Genomic DNA, 24,051 nt, shown 5'->3' on the forward strand with positions numbered 1-24,051 from the left:
CTCTGCAAAGTGGGTGAGTGAGATGCAGGCATTCTCAATTGCGAAAGACTGTTTGATTTTTGCAGAAGCCAGGACAAAGGTTACACTCCGTACCAATGTTACTTTTTTGCCGAAAACTACTCTGCATTTCATGTCTGACAGAGAGCGGCAGCTCCATGCTCTGTGTCCTGTGTGGGCACTAGTGTATTATGTTGACAAGGCAAAAAGTTGGAGGCAGTCCAAACAATTTTTTGTCTGCTATGGGGCGAAGTCCCATGGTCAAGCCCTGTCTAAGCAGAGGCTGTCCAAATGGGTAGCTGTCACAGATGGCTTTGTGTGGCATGTGGGTGGTGACATCAGGTTCAGGAAGCAGTAGTCAAAAACAAAGTATGGAGCGCAACAGCTGCACTCAGTGTTTTATTAAAATAATAAAGAAACAGTTTAAACAAACAAAAAACACTTCTACAAAACAAAAGGGCACGTTGGCCAAACAAATAAACAGTAACGCAAACAAGTATATCGGTATATAGCAGTTGATTTTCTCTTACTTTAAACTCACGTCTCTCTCTTGTCTCACTTCTGACACTCTCCCCCTTCTGAGCCAAGAGTGGGTCCTTTTATATTCGTGGGTGGAGCCTTAATTACCTATTAATAAATGATCTTATCAAGGCTCCAGTCACATTCCCACGAGAGTTCTAGGGAAGGGGTTTTAATCCCATCCCCACGACTGCATATTACAAGACCGGCTTTTTCGCCGGTCTAAAACAGTAAATAATAAAAGACGGACGGTGCTCGACCGCCCACACATAAACACAATAATAATGATTAGGATGGACGGCTTCGTCCGCCCACATACAAATACAGTTTCTCACTCAGTTTTTTAGCCCTAGCTACTTGTTACTGGAGTCCCTCGGTTTAACCTTGTAGCATTCTGGTCGGGCAGCAATCTTGCAATGGCAACGCTTTGGTATACAGACCCATTCGGTAATGGTTACATTTTGTACTTGAAAGGGAATGTTAGGTTATTATCATAACTCTGGTTCCCTGAAATGGAAATGTAACCATTAACCTTCAAGGTCACTGCATCCATGATTGCAGCAGGCTTGAAGGAAAACTCACGCTGAGTTCTGTGAGTGCAGTCCTTTTATGCCCTCAGGGGCGAGCAACTTTGATATATTTATTCAGGTTTCGGGTCTTTAGGAGGTAAATACCCATTTGGTAATGGTTACAGTTCTATTTCAGGGAACCAGGGTTATTCAACATCCTGTACAAAATGACACTAATCAGCTTTCTCACCCAGCTTCAGTGGTAAGAATAAAAATAGATTTGTACACAGCTGGATTATTGCAGCAAAACATAAATGTAACACAACTCTCCTAACACATCAATAAAGCTACAGTGATAGTGTGAAAATGATTACTGTATTTTGATAATGGTTCTCTTCTCTTAAATGATAACCTGTATTAGTAAAGGTTTGTGTTTTATAAGCAACATGAACATTTCCTAATTCTGTTTGCTATCAACTAAACAGCTTTTATTTATCTTTCTGTACACTGCAGCACAGGATAGATCTAAATAATATTTAGGATACTGCATACTGTGGCAGTATAAATTATATATTGTACAACTTTTTAGGGTGCTTTTTTCTGCTATATTTGGGACTTTCAAATTAGTTTACAGTATTTCTTCATTTTTAGTAAGTTTTCCTTTTATAACTTGCACAATTTATATCTTGATATTAAGATTACCATGGTATTTATTTATTTATTGACGGTTATCGTATCGTGGACATCCTATGCTGGCCCACCACTCATCCCTATATAGCCACACTGAAACCTGTTTTACACATTCTAAAAGTCATGCCATCTGATGTATTTCTGTTTCTGATGTTCTTCTCCCTTTATGCAGGCTGGGAAAATGGCAAGTTTGTCCATAAACCATTTTCAGTAAGTGTTCCCAGCCTGCTTTATGTATGTGGTGCATTTTCTTCCCTGCTATCGTCCTTTTCCAATCTTTCTGCTTGCACTGTAGATTCAGATCCAGGACACACAAGTGAAACCTGGGGAGAAAGAGTAATCCCTCCTTACAGGACTTACTCAGGTAAAATGGTTTACCAGTTTCGACTGTTCCTACCCAATAGTGCCCTTGCCTGCTAGAAGATTGCTGTTTTATATAAAGTGCTTTTCCACAGTTTCAGGTGTATTTACAATTAGCATATTGAGATTGTTGGCTGAATTTAGTTTAAACTTGTGTTTAAATAGGTGGGACTCTACTTTTTTAAATTTATTCATTGTTTATTTTAACTTCTAATCTGGTAATCTGGCAAAACACACTCTACCTTAATATTTTTACTGAACACTGACTGCAAAAGAACCGTTGATATGTTTCAGGTAAGTGCAGTCTGCTGTCCTGCTGTTTTTTGAACGGCTAAAGCCTAATTTTACTAAAAGGTTAATATTTGTGTGTTGTTTTTCTTTGCAGAGAAAGATGGCCCAGACAAGAAGAAAGTTAAGAAGGAGACAGGGAGCAAGAAGTCGGCTCCAGTCAGCATTCTGTTTGGGTATCCACTTTCAGAACGCAAGCAGATGGCGCTTCTCATGCAAATGACAGCAAGAGACAACAGTCCAGGTTATACCAACTATAATGTTTTTGCTAAAATCCCTTAATACTTTAAAGGTAAAACTCTACTACATTTCGAGTTTTTCCTAATACCTAATAGGTTTCATGAAAATTGAGATCATTGCAGTTTGATCATCTTCCCAGGGCTGTATATGGTAGTGTAATATGTGTCGATATTTGTGTTTTATTTTTCCCAACATTAATTGATTTTCATCAACATTTAAGAGCAAATCTGAAAAACAAGCAAAAGGTTGAGACGATTTATAGGGGTGTAACGAATAATGTATCCATGAATCTTAACATTTTCATTCATATATATATATATATATATATATATATATATATATATATATATATAAGAATTGTATGAATCGTTCATATCGTAATGAGACCAAAAGCACAACCTAGCACATTGTAGTTCAACAGGTGAATGAAGAAATGCAGGGTCAGGGCATGAAGTTAAGGTCATGAGGGGCAAAAACATTGGGTGTGAAGATTCAGGGGCTCCAAGGCAGTTCTAGGTGGCAAAAAGGCAAAATGTAAATCCAACCCAAGGGCACCAAGGCAATTTCATGCTCATTCATAAAACCACAAAAAAGAAATACAGAGAGTCTATTATGCAGAGATGCCAACTTTTACGATTTGGCTGTAGCAGCTATTATTTAGGAGGTTCTGTATGGCACTATGTCAAAAGTGTATAATACTACGATTTTTATTAAATAAATAAATGATGGATACTCCCTGAACGTTTATGAAATATTATTTCAATACCATGTGTGTGTTTTCCTGTTAATTTTTTTAATTAATTAATGGTTCTTAAATAGTACTGTATTTCACTGACAGTTTTTATTGTGTCATTTTAACGGACACATTAAAAGCTCTGAGCCAGGTTGCTTAGTAACCAGTTTAGGGGTCCTTCATAAACAGCTGCACAAATGTCGCCTTTCAATGCCTGTCGGGTCTCAAATCAAGCGAAGTATCTCAGCATAGCTGAGAAAGAAGTGTTTGAGGCCATTCTACAGTTTGAAGACAACTGTGTAGCACAGCGTGAATACCGTGCTTACTAGGAAATTGTCGGTGAAATGAAATGCAACGTTTACCAGTTCTGGAAAAACATGGAAACGAGATTCCCAACGCTTGCTGTAATCATTTTCTTCATACAAAAATGTTCTTCGGGATGACCGGCGCGCCAGAAAGGCATCAAATGTGCAGACAGACTAATTTTATGTTTACGTAGGTACTGTATATTGTATTTTTAAAAAAAAAAACATAGTTGAATTTTCATCCTTGTGACTTAACACACCATTTCCCTGTACCTCCATGATTTTGAACAACTTTACCGTGACTGGTCCGTGATTTTTAGTACAAATTTCCGTAACAAAATCCCAGCCTTACTTATCAGTTGTAAAATAGGAATCACAAATCAAACAAAAAATGTCACTCCCCTCCATCTAAAAGATTGAGAGGAATTTACCACAGAATGGTCTTCATTAAAAGAAATTGAGTGTCTCAATCTCACGTCTACTGTGAATACTGTCGGACAGACTGCTCTGTGAAACATGGTGAGCATCATGACTGTATCACTCACATAGGCATGAAGAAACACCAGCAATCAGCAAAATCTGACACTCCCCATTACTGTATGTTTGTGCAAATGGGTTTTGAGGTTTAACTCGCTTTAAATAATTAATTCATTATTGGATACTACACAGCATTTTGTGTTTTGATAGATGCAGAGTAGTAAAAATGTAATAAAAAAACATGTTAAATTTTTCTTGAGGCACTGCATCCTCTCAAATTAAACGCATCCTCTGAAACATGTGCTGTCAGCCGCCTGCTTCTTTTTTTCACTCTGCAGGCCTGCCATGCAGCCACCTCAGACCTACAGCTCTGGGCAACTTACAGGCAGGCCTGCAGGCGCACGGCCAGTATGCAGGGGTCACTGGTGCGCGGTGAGCCGGGACACCCTGGCCGACCTAAGCCCCCCCCACCTGGGCGGTGTTTGGCCAATTGTGCGCCACCCTCTGGGTACTCCCATCCACGGTCAACAGTGGAAAATGAGACGCATCCTGCACTCCACGCGGAGTGCCTTTACCGGATGCACCACTCAGGAGCCCCATTTTTCCAGGGAAGTTTTGACTTACCCATTCTTCAATTAACATGTTATTAAAAAAGGTTGAAATTTGCTTTAAACAACATTTTGTTACAAATAAAACTGGTGGAGTGATATTGTTTGATTTGTTTTTGTGAAGCTGTTACAAACATTCTAAAGGCATATACTAGGGATTGTATCCCTCTAGCTCAGCCAATCAGAGTGCAGGGAACCTTTCCCTTGAAGTATAAAAGCAATTATACAATTTAAGCAATTCAGGAAAGCATGTATGTTAGTCATGGCTTGTCTGTAATTCTCTTGCATGGTTCCTGGTTTGTGCCTGGTTCCACTAAAGAAGCCTATACCTTGAAAAGCATGTGCCTGAATTTGATTTTGACTTTAAAGCAGACTTTTGTTATTTAACATATTATCCATGTAAATCAGACTAGAGCATTCAGGGTTATTTAAAATCATAGAGATAAGTAAAAAAATAATGTGGTCTGTAAAAGATTATACATTACTGTCACTTCTCATTTCTTTTTTTTTTTTGTACATAGACTCTACTCCAAACCACCCATCCCAGACAACACCAGTGCAAAAGAAAATCCCAAGTACCTCATCCCGACAGAAGGACAAAGTGAACAAAAGAAATGAGAGAGGAGAGACTCCGTTGCATATGGCAGCCATCCGAGGAGATACAAAGCAAGTTAAAGAACTCATCAGCCTTGGTGCAGATGTAAATGTTAAAGATTTTGCAGGTAGGAAAACAAATTATGCATATAATTATGTAGGTAAAAGTCATTGGGCCCTCTAAATAATGATTACAGGTAAATAATGTGTTTGCCTGAAGATTCAATCAGTTGAAGATTCAATCAGTTATTATTCCTCCATTTGAATTATAGACACACAGTCTACGACATAGCCAAAAAATGTTCTGGTCTGAAATATATTTGCTTGTTTAATTTCATAATGTAGCTGTTTTCTTCTTTGTAATACACCAAAACACATTTAATGTATTTTACTTTGTTCCATGAATGGAAGACGAGCAGGGTTAAACGTACTGGTAAGACGTACTGCTGGTAAAATTTCTGTGTGCTTTTCAGTAGTGAATTTGAAATAGAAAATGTATACTTGTGATCTTAATCAGAGGGTGGTTTTTAGAAAGTTGGCCAATATAACATGGCACAGCAGCAAATGTAGTGATCATTCCTATAATGGCCTTATTGCATCCTGCAAGTCGTTTTAAATTTCAGTTTAAATGAAGCTATTCTTGTCAGGATGCAATTGGGTTATTTCTTACAAGGGAATTATGTTAGTAATATTGTAATATTACTATTAATTAGTAATATTGACTTTACACATCTTATACTTCACTGTCAGATTAGTAATATTGATTTATTTTGGAGCAATCAATATTACTTTTTCACTTGTTTGCATGTTTCGTACACTAAGAACCTGTAATCTCTACTTAAACAAAACAATGAACAAAAGAATGACTAAAATCAACCACTACCCATTGTTGCATTACTGGATTTAAACTTTACTCTTTTGAAAGTACCCTAACCATACCCTTGCATAAATCAGTGTTCCATCTGGAGGCACAAACATAACTGATTGAGTATTACATTGTTGAACATAGCAAAAAAATATATATATATATATATATATATATATATATATATATATATACAGTATATATGATCATTAGCATTTGATGCATTGCCTTACAGAAGTCCCCAGTTTTTCTCTGCTGATAGGTCTCCCTACTTGGAAACCTCTTACACAGAAAATGCTAGTTAAAAAATGTTTCTTTGCAGTTGCTGTGGTGTATGTGGTTCAAAATGCATTTTATTATTATTATTATTTATTTATTTATGTATTTATTTATTTTATTTAAGTTTTATGATTTTTTTTTTTTTTTTAAATATCCTCAGGCTGGACTCCACTTCATGAAGCGTGTAACCTGGGCTATTATGATGTTGCCAAAGTCTTGATAGCAGCAGGAGCTGAAGTGAACACACAAGGTCTGGACGATGATACACCTTTGCATGATGCTTCGAGCAGTGGACACAGAGATGTATGTACTGCCAACCATTCATATTGCAGATCACCAGTGATACTGAGAGTTTAATCATTCTAGATGTTATGTGAAATCTTAAAATGAGATTCACTTGTTTAAACAAACAAAAAAAAAACTTGGCAAACAACTGTTATTGTGGACTGATATTTAAAAAGTCAGAACCAGCTCACTAAACATATTGGCATGCTAGGTTAATCCAATAAAAAAATAATCCAATAACATTTTTTTTTCTCAGCAGGTATTAAACGAAATCAGACCCAGCCTTTTAAAAATCTGTTAATTTCACAACAAGAAAAGCCCTCATCTATACAATTGAGTACCATTCAATAGTAATGAACTTCAACATTTTTGGAGCAAATTTTTCTTTCACCCGGGGCACTGACATTTTTATTATTGTACTGCCAGGTGGTGCAGTAAACAGACAAAAAACATTCTTGTGAAACTAGCTAATCACTCTGAATGAATGATCTACCGCTGTATATACTGGTTTTTGTTTGTCAAGATTAATCAGAGATTAAGTCTTCCCCTGGCCTACAATCCCACAATTCATTGTAGAGATGACACATTTTTATGGAAAATCGTGAAGTGAAATCAAATATGAGTGTGTAGACAAACAAGGGAACACTTTGTTTTAAAGTAAGGCTGTTCCTTGTATTTATTATGTTGGCAACCAATATATCTGTCGCAGTTTTGTTGAACTAGAAACAAACTTCATATTTGCAATAAAAACAAATCTTTAAAGTTTTTTTTATATTTTTATTTTTTCAGTACATTGAAAGACTATACCTACAATAAGAAACCTAATACCTGTTTTTTGTTTGTTTGTTTGTGTGTTTGTTTGTGTGTTTGTTTGTTTGGTCCTTCTTAGATTGTCAAGCTGCTTCTCCGCCATGGAGGTAATGCCTTCCAGGCCAATAACCGCGGAGAGAGGCCAGTGGATGTTGCAGACACAGAAGAGCTAGAGCAGCTACTGAAAGGGGAGATGCCTCTCTCTGATGATGAAGACAGCTCTTCAGGTAGATAACGCTACCTCCTTTGCATGGTGAAATATGCGGTGATACCATTTGACAGAGCAGTGCTGAAAGCTGTAATAAGAGCAGAGTTGGTCAGCTCTGTCTACACCTCCTATGTATCGATTTATAATCCTCGACGCTCTCTGGTTTTCGGATTACTCAAAACCCTTCTGGCCCCTTGCTGCGGATTCTCTTTGAAATCACAGATGTGTCGTGCACGGTAGAAAGCAAAGTAACTGTTCCTGCATCTTTGAAATGTGCAGCTAAAAGAGGCCCTTTCTCCAAAAACAACGGGGGATCTCCCGGCTTCATTTTATTATTTTTGAATTCCTGTGGCATGCCTTTTCGATTTACTTTGACAGTGCCACAAGCGCCGGTGTTTGTTGCGTGCAGCGTCTCAAAGAGAGCAGGGGAATTGTAAAAGTTGTCGGTGTACGCTACATGGCCCTTTCCTAGCAGTTTTGCGGTGTTCAGCAGCTGCATGACTACACTGTAACCAGTTCCCACATCTTTATCATGGAATATTCTCCTCTGGTGTACACATCCCATGCATGAGTGTAGTTTGTGTGCGAGTCAGCGAGGACAACATTTTTTATTCCATAACGGTGACGTTTGTTTGGATTGAACTGCTGAAAAAAGTCGTCCAGGAAAGATATCATTGACTCATCCACAGCCAAATCTCAGAAGGGATAATAAATTACTCAATTAATTTATCTCAGGCTGTTGTCAGCGAAATGCAGAACAGAACTTAAAATCTCATAGCGTTTTCTGGACAACACTTTTGAAAAATTAGGTGTCCAGGTAACTAACTGAACATAAGTACTCCAGTAATCGGAAATATGTGGCTTTACGACTAGAGCCATTGCAATTTTGAGTCCTATAAATATTTCAATTTCATGTCGATTGGTAGGTTTTCAGTCTTGAAAGCAGGAATGGGGGACTAGAGTATCGCTAGTACGTATCGCCTCAGCATACTGGTTTGTTTCTGTCACCATCAACTCAATCAAAGCAGGGGTGAACATACTAATAAAATAATCATACGGGTCAGCACTACTCCATGCTCTTGTTGGCCCAGGTTGTGACGGACTGAACTCAATTATTTTTTCCCTGCTGTTTTTCAGTAGGGTTGACCCACCCAGCGCTCTCTCTCCGCTCTCTCTTATATCTCAGTCTCTTTCAATTTTTCAATCGCTTTTCAAAAAACTCTCGTCTTTCAGATCATGACATTGCGATATATGCTCTCCAAACAAAATACAAACGAGACTTCATTACTTTGACGTGTATTTTTATGAATGTGCAATCTTTTTACCTAGCAACTAGGTAACAAAATTTGATTGGGCAGAAAGTGAAAATAAAAAAACGATCAACGCGTTTCTGGCGACTATAGTCACCGCAGGCAGTATAGAATGCTCAGCAGGTGGGCGACTTTAGTCGCTGCGGACAGTGGGAGAGTTAAGAATATTGTAAAAATCGCAGTATTGGGCTAATTTCACGATTTCCGCGCAGCCTGTGAAATCGTGATTTACACAGGGCCTTACTTATGAATTTGTATTTGTAGTTTGAAAGTTAAAGTAAGTAGCAGGGTTCTGAAAAATATAGCATTCCATGTCCCCCACGTGTTGCTACAACTGCTTTTTTTCTTTACATTGTTAACATCCTTTTACACTTATAACTTTAAAGTCTGTTTCAAGTTATTTTCAAAATGTCCGCTCTAGTGCACTGGGGTTTGAGATCTGTCCTCTAAATCACTGCCGGAGGAACGATTATTTAAAAAAAAAAAAAAAAAAAAACATAAGAGCTCTGGCTTTTCTGTTCTGTACCACATCATGGATTATTGCTGTTACCTGTTTGACAATGTGGACAATAATCCTTACACTGTCAGTGCACTAGAGTGGACATTTTGAAAAGAGCTTTGAAACAGAGTGTAAAGTGTAAAAAGTTGTCAGGATGTTAACAATGAAAATAAAAATTACGGGTACGTTATTTAAACAGTTGTGGGGACGTGTAACGCTATATTTTTCGGAACCCTGCTACTTACTCTTTAAGGAGATGTTACTGTCATTAACACACTGCTTAAGTCCTAAAACTGAAGCTTGGGTTAAAGCCTAATTTTTCTTTGATTTCTGTCCTTGTAGAATCTGAAGACCCACTTTCAGTAAACCCTTCCAGTGTGGATGATAATATGGAGGAATCTGAAGGTGAAAAGGACTCTGAAAACAAACAGCTGACCCCAACCAAAGCCTCCGCATCCGGCCTGGATGAGTATGAGTTCAAAGACGATGAGGAAGAGGAGGACTTAAGCAAAGCACTGAACAACCGGCATATTCTTAGGAGAGAGCTCAGACAACAGGAGAAGGGAGAAAAAGAAAGGAGTCATTTTATTGCTAAGCAGGAAAGGACAGATCAGCAAAATGCCTGCAAGTCAAAAAAACAAAAACCCTGCAGAGTGCTTATCTGCAGCTCTGAGAGCTCAGATGATGATGATGATGATGATGTTGATGATGATGATGATGATGATGATGATGATGATGATGCACCACCACAGGAGAGGAAAGTCTTGTCTCCAACTTGTTCCCTTGCAGCTGCAACAGAGGGTCACAAAACTGAAATAAAGACTAAGAAAGAGATCAGCCTAACAGCTGAGCATAAAGAGAAGGGGAAGGTGAAGACAAAGTTTAGTAATCTGAGTAAAAACAAAGAGAACCAAGAGCTCAAAGAAGATGGCAAAGAAAATACTAAGATGACATTTTTTTCTTCTGCAGCCGGACTGGAAACTTTAGAGCGGACAAAAGAGGAGGATTCTTTTAAAATGTCTTTTAGCCCAAAGGATGACTCTTCAGTTCATCTTTACCATCTCCCATCTGTAAAATCTCCCAAGCTTAATCCCAATTTATCTGACAAACAATCTTCTCCCCTAAAACAGGAAAATGTATGCTTGCCCCCCAGAGGTTCAGAAATGTCTTCACAGACAGGAACTGTCCCATACAACCCCTATACAGACACAGACAACACCATTGAAAGTTCAACCAGCAAAGGGTTTAAGCACAAAGAGAAAAGCAAGCACCACCAGAAAGTAGATGAAGATGGAGAAGATGAAGAGGTTGAAATCTCCAGTCCAAGGAAAGAGGAGGACTTGGGGACTTGCTTTGCCAGTTCGGAGGGATCCTTACGAAAGACTGATAAAGACGGAAAAGTGATCAAAAAGCATAAATTAAAACACAAGGACAAAGGAAAAGACAAGCACAGAAAAGAACACGAGGGGGAAAAGGACAAGCACAGGCAGAGAGACAGTAACAAAGAAGCACCACGGAACCTGGAATTTGATCGGGAGTTCTGGAAAGAGAACTTTTTCAAGAGTGATGAAAACGATGAACTGTTGCCAGGGAAAACCGAAACCAGGCGAACAGTTTCTTCAGAAAAGCTGTCCGAGAAGTCTGTCAAAGAAGAGAGATCTGTGAAAGAAAAGCATTTTGGCAAAGAGAAGAGGTCTAAAGAGGAACGAGATAAATCTAAAAAGGACAAGAAAGAAAACATTTCTAAAGAAGAAAAGGGGAATGATGTGAACAAGAATGAGCAGGAGGAAAGAACAGATGACCCTGCTGTAGACAGGGAGTCTGAGGACCGGCCACATGGGGGTGCTGCTGTTAAGGAGGAACTGGCAGAGCAGCCATTTACAGAGAAGGAAACCAATCAAGAACAGCATGACCCACAGGAAAAAGAAAAAACTGAGAAAAGGTCCCCAGTAAAGGAAAAAGATACAGAAAAGATGGATAAACATTCTGACAAAGAGAAAAAAATAAAAAATGAGCACAACCTTTTTGATAAAGCTGAATCATATGATTGCACAGAGAGATGGAAAGAGAGAGAAAAAACAAGCTTCTCACATGAACCAAAAACCCACAAGGACAATGAAAAGCAGAAAGCTGTTTTGTCTTTAAAAAAGCCAGAAGACAACAAAAAAAACAAAGACAAGCATGAAAAAAAGCATGAAAAGGAAAAGACAGAAAGAGAACGGTATATGGATGAAAACAAGGACAAAGAAAAAAATATAGAGAAGAAAGGGAAGCCCATGGAAAAGGGGTGTGATTTAAGCAAACTAGACAGAGTGAAAGAAAAGGAGAAAGATCATGAGAGAGAGAAAAAAAAGAAGGAAAAAATCAAAGATGTAACATCTTCTTCAAACATGAAAGTATTTTTAGAAGAGAAAAAAGGCATTGTGACAGAGAGCAGTAAGGTATCACATGATAAGGCATTTTCCTCAAAGGATAAACAGAAAGAAGATGCGTTGAAAACCCCTGAAAAAGGCAGAAGGGAAAAGGATAGAGAGATTGACCACTACAGGGACAAACACAAGGACAAGACTCAATCTAATAAAGCCAACAAAACAAAGACCAACGAAGTAGAGGCTGATAAGATTAAATCTAAACCGTCACCTGCTGCCAAGGACACTCGACCAAAGGAGAAAAGGCTGGTCAACGATGATCTTATGCAGACAAGTTTCGAGAGAATGCTGAGTCTCAAAGATCGCGAGATCGAACAGTGGCATCGGAAACACAAAGAAAAGATTAAGCAAAAGGAAAGGGAAAGGTTGAAGCACAGGCCAGGGTTAGAGCTCAGCAAACTGAAAAACAAAGAGGGACTAAAGAGCTTGCCAGCGGAATCATACAGTAATAAAGAGCTTCTACGGTCCAAAAGCTCAGAAGTGTCCGAAGCTCACAGCCGAGAGAAGCTGTTAAAAGATCCTACAAGCACAAGGTCTTTTTCCTTGGATGCAAAACATTTGCCAAGTGTTGGAAAAATCGCTCATGGTCTTGATAATAGCTTGACTCGATCTCCCAGGCCAGAAAGTGAAAAATCAGGGGTTATCTCTAGATCAGTGTCTATGGTTTCAGTGGCCAGTTCAGAGGATTCCTTCCAGACTGCAGTGACAACACCTAGGCCAGTAACTGAGTATGATTCTGATTTTACACTTGAAGGTTCAGACTCACAAATGTCCTTCTCACAGTCTCAGTTTGTGCCTACTGCCAAATCGCCTATTATTCATGAAAGAGACGCTGAAAGTTTATTTGATGTATCCCATCGTCTCAAACCCCCACTGTCCAGCAAACAGCCTCCTTCTTACTTAAGATCGATTTCTAATGAGGATGCTAAGCCCACTGCTCCTGACTGCAGAAAGCTTGGTGAGGAACGCAGGTATAGTGTACCAACACCTGCTAATGAAGAACATTTAAGACTTTCCGTAGTAGAAAGCAGCCTGGCCCCAACACAAGAAAACCAAAACAGTTTCTCTCCAGTGCCTCCAAGTCTTAGCACCACCACTTCTACAACAGATGCACCAACAGTTGCTAGTGAAAAAAGCTCATACGTGACTGTTTCAAGCTGTCAGCCTTCCCTTTCAGTGTCTCCCGTGCCAATCAGGAACGAGCACAACGATTGTGTTGCACTGCAGAGTAGTCCGCTGCATGTAAACCATCCAGAAACACAATCGGAGAGTTATCACTCAACTGATAAAGCATTAGAAAAAAACAATAAAACTCTAGTAACCCCATATAAGGAAGCTGAAAAGCCATGTGAGAAATTATCATCAGAATGTGCAAAACAGGAAAGCTCAATCCCTTCAGTGAATGCATTGGAAATGTTATCTTCTCAGTTGTCCTTACCATTGCTTCCAAAGGCATCATCTGAAAGCAGTAGTAACACATGTGAAGCATATGAGCTAACTTCCAGCAACCAGAGACATGAGGTGCCCCAAAAAACAGACCAGGTCCAAGCTTCATTTTCTGAAGAAAAACACAAAACTTGTGTTCATCCTGATGATGGTGCCCAGTTAAGTACAAATAGCAAAATTGAGGAGCAAAATGTAGAAGCATTATCAAGCGATTTGACTGAAAGTGTAAGACCATGTTGTCCGAATAGCCCTGAACAAACTACCGATCCTTCATGTACCATTGAGCAACAAGTAAGCAATACCAACACAGAATGTTCTGTACAGAAAATAAGTAAATGCTGTGATGAGTTAAAAAATACTGAAGAAACTGACTTGGAGACAGATAATGACGCTGGCAGGGTGGAATCTAAATCAGGTATTGCAGAACAAGCTGTGCTTGAAAGCTCAAGTACTCCTAAGTCAGAAAATTCTGAATATGCTCTGCCTAAGTCCCCAGCTGTTGTTGAGGCTACTTACTCAAGCCTGGAGGATAAAGTAGGGGAACATCTTGATGCAGAAAGCATGGAAAACAAACTTTCACAAGAAATGCAAGACCTTCTAAAACCGTCTCCAGATAGTGCTACCCAACCACATCTTGTACCTGACGTGAATACAGAATTAATTGAGCAGATGGCGGTAGACCTAGAAACTGCTGATGACAAACTAGAACTGCAGGATGCTTCTCAAAGAGTCACCAGAACTGAAACAAATTCACAAGCTGGCATGATAAAAGCAGCCTCAGTTGGTTGCCCACAAATAGCCGATACAGATGGTGATTCATCAGCTTCCGTCAAAGCACAAATAAGGTTAACAGAGGACGAAGACATTCAGGTGCATCACCCACGAAAGAGGAAGATGTCGAGAGTGCCACAGCCTGTCCAAGCAAACCCTACAGTGCTGCAGGCTAAAGAGAAGACCCAGCAATCTCTTGCAGATGTTGTAGACTCATTAAAGCTGGATGAGATTCAGCCATACCAGTCAGAGAGGGCCAACCCTTACTATGAGTTCTTGCACATCCGAAAGAAGATTGAAGAGAAGCGGAAAGTGTTAAGCAGCATTATCCCACAACCACCACAGTATTATGATGAATATGTTACTTTCAATGGATCATACCTTCTAGATGGAAATCCTTTGAGTAAACTTTGTATACCAACAGTAAGTTTTTTGTATTTCATTTTAAACGTATATATATTTTAAACATATATAAACTGTATAAAATAGTCACAAATGACATATGTCATTTGATTCTATTATTATTATTATTATTATTATTATTATTATTATTATTATTATTATTATTATAGTACTATAACTCTTGAACTGGAATTGTGTAAAATGACTTGCAATTATTGAATGCTGTAAAAAATACAATTTAAAAAAAAGGTTGGGTTGTATTATTATCTCAATTGTGTGGTAAACACACAGTGACATCAGCTGTCATGACAAATTAAATTTAAGGTGGCATGGCAATATTCACTTTTAATGTTACATATGCTTCCTTGTAATTCAAAAATAACCCATACTACTTCTATCAAAATCTAGTAATACCAAATTAAATCACTTTGATGTTGACCTCAGATGCCACCTGAATGTTTATTTTTATGTGTTTACCATTGATTTTTGTATTCTTTTTTACAGATAACACCTCCTCCTTCATTGCCTGAACCCCTAAAAGAAATGTTCAAACAACAGGAGGTTGTCCGAATGAAGCTGCGTTTGCAACACAGTATTGAACGGGTAAGAACAGTCACTTTTGATGCTGTGGTTATAATGGCTGATGATCTGATTATAGTATATTAAATAGCTATACATAGGTTTTAGTGTATATCTGGAAGTAAACGTATCTAGGAAGTAAGGAAAATCTTTTTGCTGAAATGCTCAATTGATGCTCTTCTCCATGAGTGATTAAACCTTCATTGCACATTTAAAGGCAGCAAATCGGCATTATGAGGATAGCTAGGGCTGCAACGATACATCCCTGATTAAGATTTCAGTTTGAAACTTACACAATTTATCGCTAGCCCCCTCCCCCCACAATAGAAATGTCAAAATACAGATCTGTTTACCTTTACAAGAAAGGAGAGCTGCATCTTTGCCTAACCCTCTATTTTCTTTAATGACGTTTCAACCTGTGTCATCTGATCTGAGAATAGGGTCACTTTAAGGCAGGTCAGGTTTTGTAACTCACCTCTCTAAACTGCAATGTATTCAGTAAAGTGAGTGTGAATTGTGCGAACTGTCACTAAATTAATTGAATTGTTTTACTTAGTTGTTACCAAAAGCACACACATGCCTGCAAGGATCGTTTCCATCAATCAGACCTATACAGTAGCTGATTGGCTTTCTGAGTCTCTGACTGGGCGGGACTATGTGAAGCAAGAAATATTAAACAAATTGAAACTTTACCTGCTGTCACAAGGTTAACACTAGAACCGCCGGATTTTCAACTACCTAGAACCACCACGTGGGTCACTGTGACCCATACATTTTTAAACTGCTTTGTTATGAAAATTAAAGACAAAGTATCGGATACAACTGAAAAGTTTTATTCATGAACATCTTATCTAACATTTGCATTGCAGAAACACCGTATTTAAATGGAAAATTAAACATAAAGGCTTTATTTTTAAAATGAGCGCATATACAGCATGACTACAAACAGTGAAAAAATATAATAAAATACACATTTCAAAAGAAACGGGTATGTACATATACCCGTGTACAGGTGTGAACGGGTATATGTACGCACAAAACTATAAAACCAAAATCATTGTTTCTAATACTACATAAAAAGAAAATATAACACTACTTCCGGTATGACGGCTGCATTGCTCTATGGAGGAGCGTACACGTCTGCCAGCTGACTGTGCCTGCATCCAGGAGCTGTGTTGTAAACACAGACGCAGTTCCATCGAACACTATTGTGTAAACTGGTACATACAAACCTGTAAAACCAAAATGTTTTGTTTTTTTCTCATAGTAATATATAGAAAAAAAATATATAACATACGTTTCATATTAGGCACATAAGCTGTTATCCTACCTGTCATTTCAGTTTGCTGTATGCATCTGAGTGCAGCTTGCCGTATTCCAATCAAAATGACTACTTTCAAGATTTAAATATTTCCTTCTGATATATTCCCAGTTGCATTTGTGGAACAAAAAGGATTGTTGTCTCCCGGTACATTGAAAAGTAAGCAACTAGGTTTTCACTGAGTTTGCATCTTGACAAATCCACAATCATAGCAATCTGTCTCGTAGTCAGTCTACAAACAAAGAAAGGCTTGAAATAAAAAATAAAAAATCACGTGTGCTAGGAGGAGGGGGCATGTCTTGTTTGCTGCATTTACCAAAAAAAATTGAATATCTTGCGTTATATTAAAAAAAGACATATATTGTAACTTGTTTATAACTTTATAATTTTTGCGATTCTGGCTATCAAACGCCGTCTGGATATTTAATTAATATATTTAGGAAAAGTCAAAAACGGACACACATACGATTTTCAACTGAAGAGTAATTAACATTTTAAATCCAAAATGGGCCAAATTGACCCGCATGGCGGTTCTAGTGTTAAATGAAAGAGTGCAGTTGAATGCAAAGTTATCTGTAATAATGGCGTTGCCCTATTTTGATAGATATTGTTTACTGTATAAAAAGAATACAAGCAATACGACAATAATCGTTGTTACGAGGCTCTCCGGATAGAATCGCCACCACAATTAACCACTTCAACTCCATATGTAAAAATGAAACCCTTTCCCAGGTACCAGCTTTTGAAAATAATAGTAATAATGTTTTCAAACCTGTAATTGCTATAAAATGTTAACATATGATGAATAAAACACAAATAAATGACCTAAACTGTGTTTTTCATTAACCCCTTATGCTCCTGTGTACTACATACCCATGTTCAATATAGAGATAAAAACACCTGGCCCTCCCCCGACATTCAGTGCACATTCCACAGTACTAGCACTGCTTTAGAGAATGAAACCTGAAACACTAGACTGAGAAACCGATCATAGAATAGAATGGGAAATGTGACGTACGCAGGTACGGCATGGTACTGTAAGTGGGTTTTCATTTGACATACGTGCGTACGTCATGGTGTTGAAGTGGTTAAACAATTAAATACATTTACTAAACTGCTCAAGCAATTCACACTCACTTTACATATTGAATACATTGCAGTTTAGAGAGGTGAGTTTAAAAAACCTGATCTGCCTTAAAGTGTCCCGAGATTCTGGAGACTGTTGTCAACTTGTCTGAGAGCTATGAGGAAAAAACTACTGTGATGAGTGACCTGGATCTCCCTGCGAAATAAAACCCACGTTGATTTAAATGCACCGTGTGTGTAACACATATCAAATAGTTTAAAAATGATTTTAATAAAACACAGCAGTTCCCAAATGGTTCAACTTGTATTGGCACAATAACGTAAAATTGTATTTACTAAAGCATATTGTTCAACAACGTCTTACACATCTGACAGTTGTAAAGTTACAAAAAATATATATTTCTATGCACCGATTTTTTTTTTCTCTCAGTATGATCTCTAGAACACGTCTCAGACAAAGCAACAAAGCACAAAAGCCTACAACAGTTTGACATTACTATATATTACAGGTTTACTGCATAACTTTACTCCATGAAAAGTGTGATGTGACTGTGCTGTTGCATTCGGGGGTATGTTTGCATTCAGCAGCTGCATGACGTGTTTAGTACGTGCACCTCCAGTAGGGAGTTGAGAGCACGACAGAGTTCATCAAACGTGTTCTTGTTATTAAATACAAAAATTACGTTCAATACCGGATTCGTGTCTTTTATTTAAAGAAGAACCGCACACATTGGAGGGATATATTAAAATGGATGTGCGGATATAGGATTTGGATTCGGTTCACCAAATCCTAAGTATTCGGCCAAATCCAAACGCTGCTCAAAAAGTAGGTATTCAGGCCGAATCCGAAACCGAATGCTGGATTCGGTGCATCCCTAGTATTAACCTCTGGCCATATCAATAATAGACTAGTTGCAAGAGAGATTTATATAAAAAATTGACTTTTTTTTCCTGTTAATTTTAGGAAAAACTCATAGTGTCAAATGAGCAGGAGGTTTTGCGTGTCCATTATCGTGCAGCTAGAACCCTGGCCAACCAGACTCTACCATTTAGTGCCTGCACCGTTCTTCTGGATGCAGAAGTTTACAACATGCCTCAGGACCCTCAGGTATGAAACATTTTCAAATATACAAATACTTTGATTTCATTTATTTGTGAACTCTGGGAGGCAGCTTGACCTGTTGCGGGAGTTTATCTAAAAAGTATTACATTACTTTTTTTCTTTTGTTAGACTGATGACAGCAAAACATCAGTAAGGGATCGGTTCAATGCTCGTCAATTCATGTCTTGGTTACATGATGTTGATGACAAGTTTGATAAGCTTAAGGTAAGCAATCCTTGCAATTATTTTAATCTTTATAAAATGTATACAGTACATTTATTTTAATCTTTATAAAATGTATACAGTACATAATTTTATAACAAAATAAGTGCATTAATACATTTCTGATAGCATAACTATATTTACATTTTAAATGTTTCCTGTTCAATAATTGTGTCCTGCCACAGGCCTTTATTTATTTTATATAATGCGAGATAAATGTATAATGTATATAGTTACTGCTTTCAGTCCAACCAGTATCTCAAATTAACCTTTTGTTTGCTTGAGTGGGAGGGGACAGCATTGTTATAGGCGTGGTATATTAGCTGTACAAGCTTTGTGATATAGTCAGTGATCTACACCAGGGTTTCCCAATCCTGGTCCTGGGACCCATTGTGTTTGTTGGTTTTCATTCCAGCTGAGCTCTTAATTACTTAATTAAACCTTTAATTGAATGGATAATTTGTGTAATTAGAACTTTTTACTTGTTTTCAGCTCTTAAACAGTTCAAGTTACTTATAAAATGTTATAGCTAACAAAATATGCAATTGTTTAAGAGCTGAAAACAATTAAAAAGGTCTAATTAAGCAAATTCTCAGTTCAATTAAGGGTCTAGTTAAATAATTGAGAGTTCAGTTGGAATGAAAACTGGTCTGCAGGACCAGGATTGGGAAACCCTGATCTACGCAATGTTACCATAAAATGTATTTCATTTATCTGTAATCTATCCATTGGAACAATGCTCAGGTTACATTGTCATGTCTGGTTAACTAAGTGTTGTTTTTATATATTGAGTGTGGGGATGTATAACTAACTTCCAGACCCCACTGGTAGTTTGACTGCAGCAGTGTAGCATTTTACACTGTAGGCACATTTTCAGCACCATCATGGGTAGTAATAACTGATGATGACAGTTTCCCAGTTGATGTGGATTTAGATGTAAACAACAAGCATCCCATACAACTCTTTTTTTATTACACAATACACCTTTCTTTTACAGCTTGTTGGAAAATTGTGCCAGTCATTGTTTTTTGTTTTAGGGGGTTATGGCACAATGGTGCAGCCTGGAGCAAACACTGGGGCTTTACTGAACTGAAGCAATAATACAAGTGCTTCGTCATTTTTCAGTATTTCTAATTGTGTTGATAAGACTTCAGTCAGCAATATTAACAAGCATTCTTCTATTTTGTTTAAAAAGACATGTCTTCTGATGAGACAGCAGCATGAAGCAGCAGCACTGAATGCAGTGCAGAGGCTAGAATGGCAGCTCAAACTACAAGAACTTGATCCTGCAACATACAAATCTATCAGCATCTTCGAAATCCCTGAGTTTTATGTCCCACTGGTTGACGTCAATGATGACTTTGAGTTGACACCCATATGACCTGTGTCTTTTGTTCCATGGGGTTTGACTCAAACAAAGCATCCGTGAGCAAGGGTGTAAGAAAAATGCTGCCCTTAACACCAAGAGTTGTACAAAGGAATACAGCTCCCAATTCAAGAGCACTTAACACATCCTAGACTGTTGATTCTTGCGGAGGGTAAGAGTTTATGTGGATGCTGAATATGGGGTTCATGTCCTAAACTTAAAAACAGAAATCCAGTTTTCCCATCACACTTTTCATTCTTGATGGTGGGCATATATTGTGGGTGTCTAGACAATGTCCAATTAAAATAGTATAATAATACGAGAATAGAGTTCTAGCTTGCTGTTCTCAGGAATAGGCACTTACTACAAGGAACTGGAAGATGGTGCTTGCAGCGCTGGAAGCTGCTGAATGACAGAAAAGAAGAATGGAGGTGTTCTGCAACATGGAAGAATGCATACATATCTATAAGCAGATAACTTGATACAAAGCCTGCTTTGTGGGATACCTTTCCTCTATAAAATGTGGTTCTGTTCTGCCACAGAAGTTATTACAATGAAGAACTATAAAAAATAAGTTAGATTTCACATTTAGTGAAGGTTTTCATAAATGTACAGAAAGGTCTTATATTTATTGTGTTAATAATTTATTTTATATATAATTGTGCATTTGTAAATAACCATGTAATTAATTGTTTTTAACTTGTAAAAAAGGAAAATGAGATGAAATAGATATTTTGATTGTAAAAGTGTTTTGATGGGCCAAAGTTGAAGTTTTATATTGAGTGTCTTGTTCTTGGCTTGTTCTAAAGCATGTGTTGGATTTTTACTTGTTCCATTACTGCAGCTGTTTTAGATGTGTGATGTTTATGCTGTGCATGCATTGCTGGTTTTGATTCTGTCTACAAAGCTGTACTGTGGACTGTAGTGACGTTTAGAAAACTGTAGTTAAATTCACATTTGCCATTTGTTCTGTCATGTGCATCACAAACTGCAGTTTCATTTTCAATGTATGTATGTTGACTAACACACATTTTAAAAAAAAAGTAAAATGTTGCTTCCTCATTTGAAAAATGTTACTTATGTTACTGACATGGAATCGCAACAAAATCTATTTTTTCAACATATTGCCTTTGAACAATGGTTCTCAAATGATATATGGTCTATTTTAATATTTACTTGTTAAATGGCATGTACATATTTGTAATATATTGTTGAATACATTTTACTGGTCCTGTACATTCAGTATCAAGTTTTTTGTTTATTTGTTTTTTTAAAATGTTGGTGTATTCAATTTTTACAGTACCTAATTTCATTGGGGTTGCCTTTTCATGAATCATAGTAAGTACACTAGTACATATTGTCAGATAATTAAAAACGTGTAATTCAATTTGTTACTTCACTGACTATATAGAATTATTATATATTCACTAGTAATTTGTTGTTTGTTTAAAAAAAAAAAAAACATCAACTAACTTGCAGTGGAGAAATATAAGTGGTTTGCAGCAGTTATGCTGCAGAAAAACAAAATCATAAATATATTTAAATTCTATTTAGCAATAATTGATCAGCCAGTTGAAGGCAATACAGACCAAAATGCAAACGCTGAAGCTTAGTTGGAAGGAATAAAACAGAATTTGTGAATCGCTGCTAATGTCCCGAGTGGCCAGCAATTCTAACATGGCTAATGTCATGTTGTGCTCAAGGTGCAACCCAGTAGATAATGTGAAAGAATCACCTGGTCTCTTTTTAATATGTTTTGAAGAGGTATGACACAGGCCCGGTTTTTGGGATGGAACCGCATAACAGTCTCGCGTTTTGATTGGTCCATGTCTGTCACATGAATACGTCGTCACACGAGTGGAAAAGCGTGCAGGCATTTTTAACATTGTGATCAGATAGAGAGAGCGATTTGCTTTCCACAACCTTACCATTAAAATATAATGTGGTATTACACTGTACTGATATTACAAACTATGAGGAATTACTTTATATAAATTATCATGTTATGCACGAATGTAAGAATTGGCTTTCTGTGGTGGTGTACTTTTTTCTTTCAAGTAGCATATATCTATAATCGTTTTTGCAATATATTTTAATATAAAACATATACGCTATTGCAGTTTTGTTACAGGATACATTAGTTTATCTCTAATGTAATCACAGTTTTACATATAGACTGCCCCTGTTTTCATTTACGTCCCAAATTCTGGGCCGCTTTACTTTTCAGATAATGTCCCAAATTCTGGGCCGATTTGATTTGCAGATAACATCCCAAATTCTGGGCCGCTTTGGTTTTTAGATAACGTCCCAAATTCTGGGCCGCTTTGGTTTTTAGATAACGTCCCAAATTCTGGGCCGCTTTGATAACATCCCAATTTCTGGGCTGCTCTGGTTTTCAGATAACGTTCCGAATTCTGCATTTTCGAATTCAGGCCAGTTTTTGAGATATTCTGCTTAGCTGACAGCCGAGTTACTAAGTCATGCATGCACAGTTTACCATAAACTGGACCGTTAATTCATTTAAGAGTACATGAATCAAAGTTAATGTATTTTTTACTCTCCTCAGAAAACATTTAGGAACATGGTATACAAAAAAAAAAGGTCATCTCATTTGCTTATGTAATGTCCATCAATATATAGTGAGGCATAGGGGTTTATCAGAACTTCTGGGTTTAAGAGACCAGTGCCCTTCAACAACTTCAAATAAATCCTATTGTATTGTATTAGTCAGCATTTCCCTTATCTATTCCTGATCATTTATACTGTAGGTCAGGGGTTTTCAACCTTTTTTTGAAACTGTACCCCTTCTATCTGGAGGTTTCAGCTCGAGTACCCCTTTACAATTTTCGCTCAACTGAACGGTACCTCAGTTACAATAAAATGGAGAATAATTTGACGGCCTTTTGTAAAAGTTTGAAGGCCTTTTGATACCCAGCATACACTGCAATACCCAGCAAAGTTATACACTGATATTCTGATAGCACAGCAATTCAAATGAAGTTTGTAATTGGTTGTGTTCTTCAAATACACAATAAAAAGTGATATTTATAGGGTATACAGTTATACAGCGATACGGACATCTAAGAACAGGTACTGCGAGCATCTGGATTCATACTCAGAGGTACTCTGTAGCCTCCTGGGACATTCACAGCTTGTTTGACACCCTCTTGTAGCCCGTTTCTGCATATAAAGCAAAATGCTGTTTGTCAATCTCTCTTTATTCTTATAAATCAGTCTTTGCAAGAATCATTCCAAAAACACTTGAATCAGTTAGGCACTACCAGTCTGATACTACAGGCCTTTAAATTGCAGTACCAATTTGCAAGTTGCTAAGTGGTTGCGTTCCTCAAATTTGCACTGCAAAGTGATATCTTAAAGAATAGAGTATATAATGCTTTTTCTCGCCTCCCCTCTCTTTTGGTGCAAAACTGTGCTCTGATACACTCAGGCTGATACTGTGATCACAAAACACTTGGAATGGACTTAAATTGGTGCTTCTGTACTCTTTTTAGATGCACAACAATCTTAGCTAAAGAAAATGGGTTCCTTCGAGTTCGTAAGACCCACGACCACCATTAGCTGAGCCTTACCCCGATGGTGTTTTTATAATGGGATTTGCCATAGGGAAGGGGGTGGTCTCTTATCGTACCCGTATCTCCACGACCCCTGGGCCAACAAACTCAGAAGGACATTCTTTGCGTGCACAAGAGTCTTAGCTAAAGAAAGACATCAGCCACGGGTTCAAACGCCA

The 24,051-nt window shown here is 37.7% G+C and overlaps 1 protein-coding gene across 4 annotated transcripts in view; it reads left to right on the forward strand.

Moving 5' to 3' along the window:
- Positions 1-21,536, forward strand: part of LOC117394183 (ankyrin repeat domain-containing protein 12-like) — a 63,693-nt gene extending 42,157 nt beyond the window's left edge. For 3 of the 4 annotated variants that reach the window (XM_059015638.1, XM_033992242.3, XM_033992243.3), the window contains 10 exons: positions 2,011-2,079; positions 2,461-2,607; positions 5,248-5,448; positions 6,625-6,767; positions 7,639-7,786; positions 9,919-14,645; positions 15,129-15,227; positions 18,575-18,718; positions 18,842-18,937; positions 20,130-21,536. In XM_059015638.1, the coding sequence (XP_058871621.1) occupies positions 2,011-2,079; positions 2,461-2,607; positions 5,248-5,448; positions 6,625-6,767; positions 7,639-7,786; positions 9,919-14,645; positions 15,129-15,227; positions 18,575-18,718; positions 18,842-18,937; positions 20,130-20,315 (5,960 nt within the window). In that variant the 3' untranslated portion in view covers positions 20,316-21,536. The remainder of the gene's footprint in view (positions 1-2,010; positions 2,080-2,460; positions 2,608-5,247; positions 5,449-6,624; positions 6,768-7,638; positions 7,787-9,918; positions 14,646-15,128; positions 15,228-18,574; positions 18,719-18,841; positions 18,938-20,129) is intronic. The other variant, XM_033992245.3, reaches the window with a different exon arrangement.
- The last annotated feature ends 2,515 nt before the right edge of the window (positions 21,537-24,051 follow it).

This window comes from Acipenser ruthenus, chromosome 3, assembly GCF_902713425.1.
Source record: "Acipenser ruthenus chromosome 3, fAciRut3.2 maternal haplotype, whole genome shotgun sequence".
Lineage (NCBI taxonomy): Eukaryota > Metazoa > Chordata > Actinopteri > Acipenseriformes > Acipenseridae > Acipenser > Acipenser ruthenus.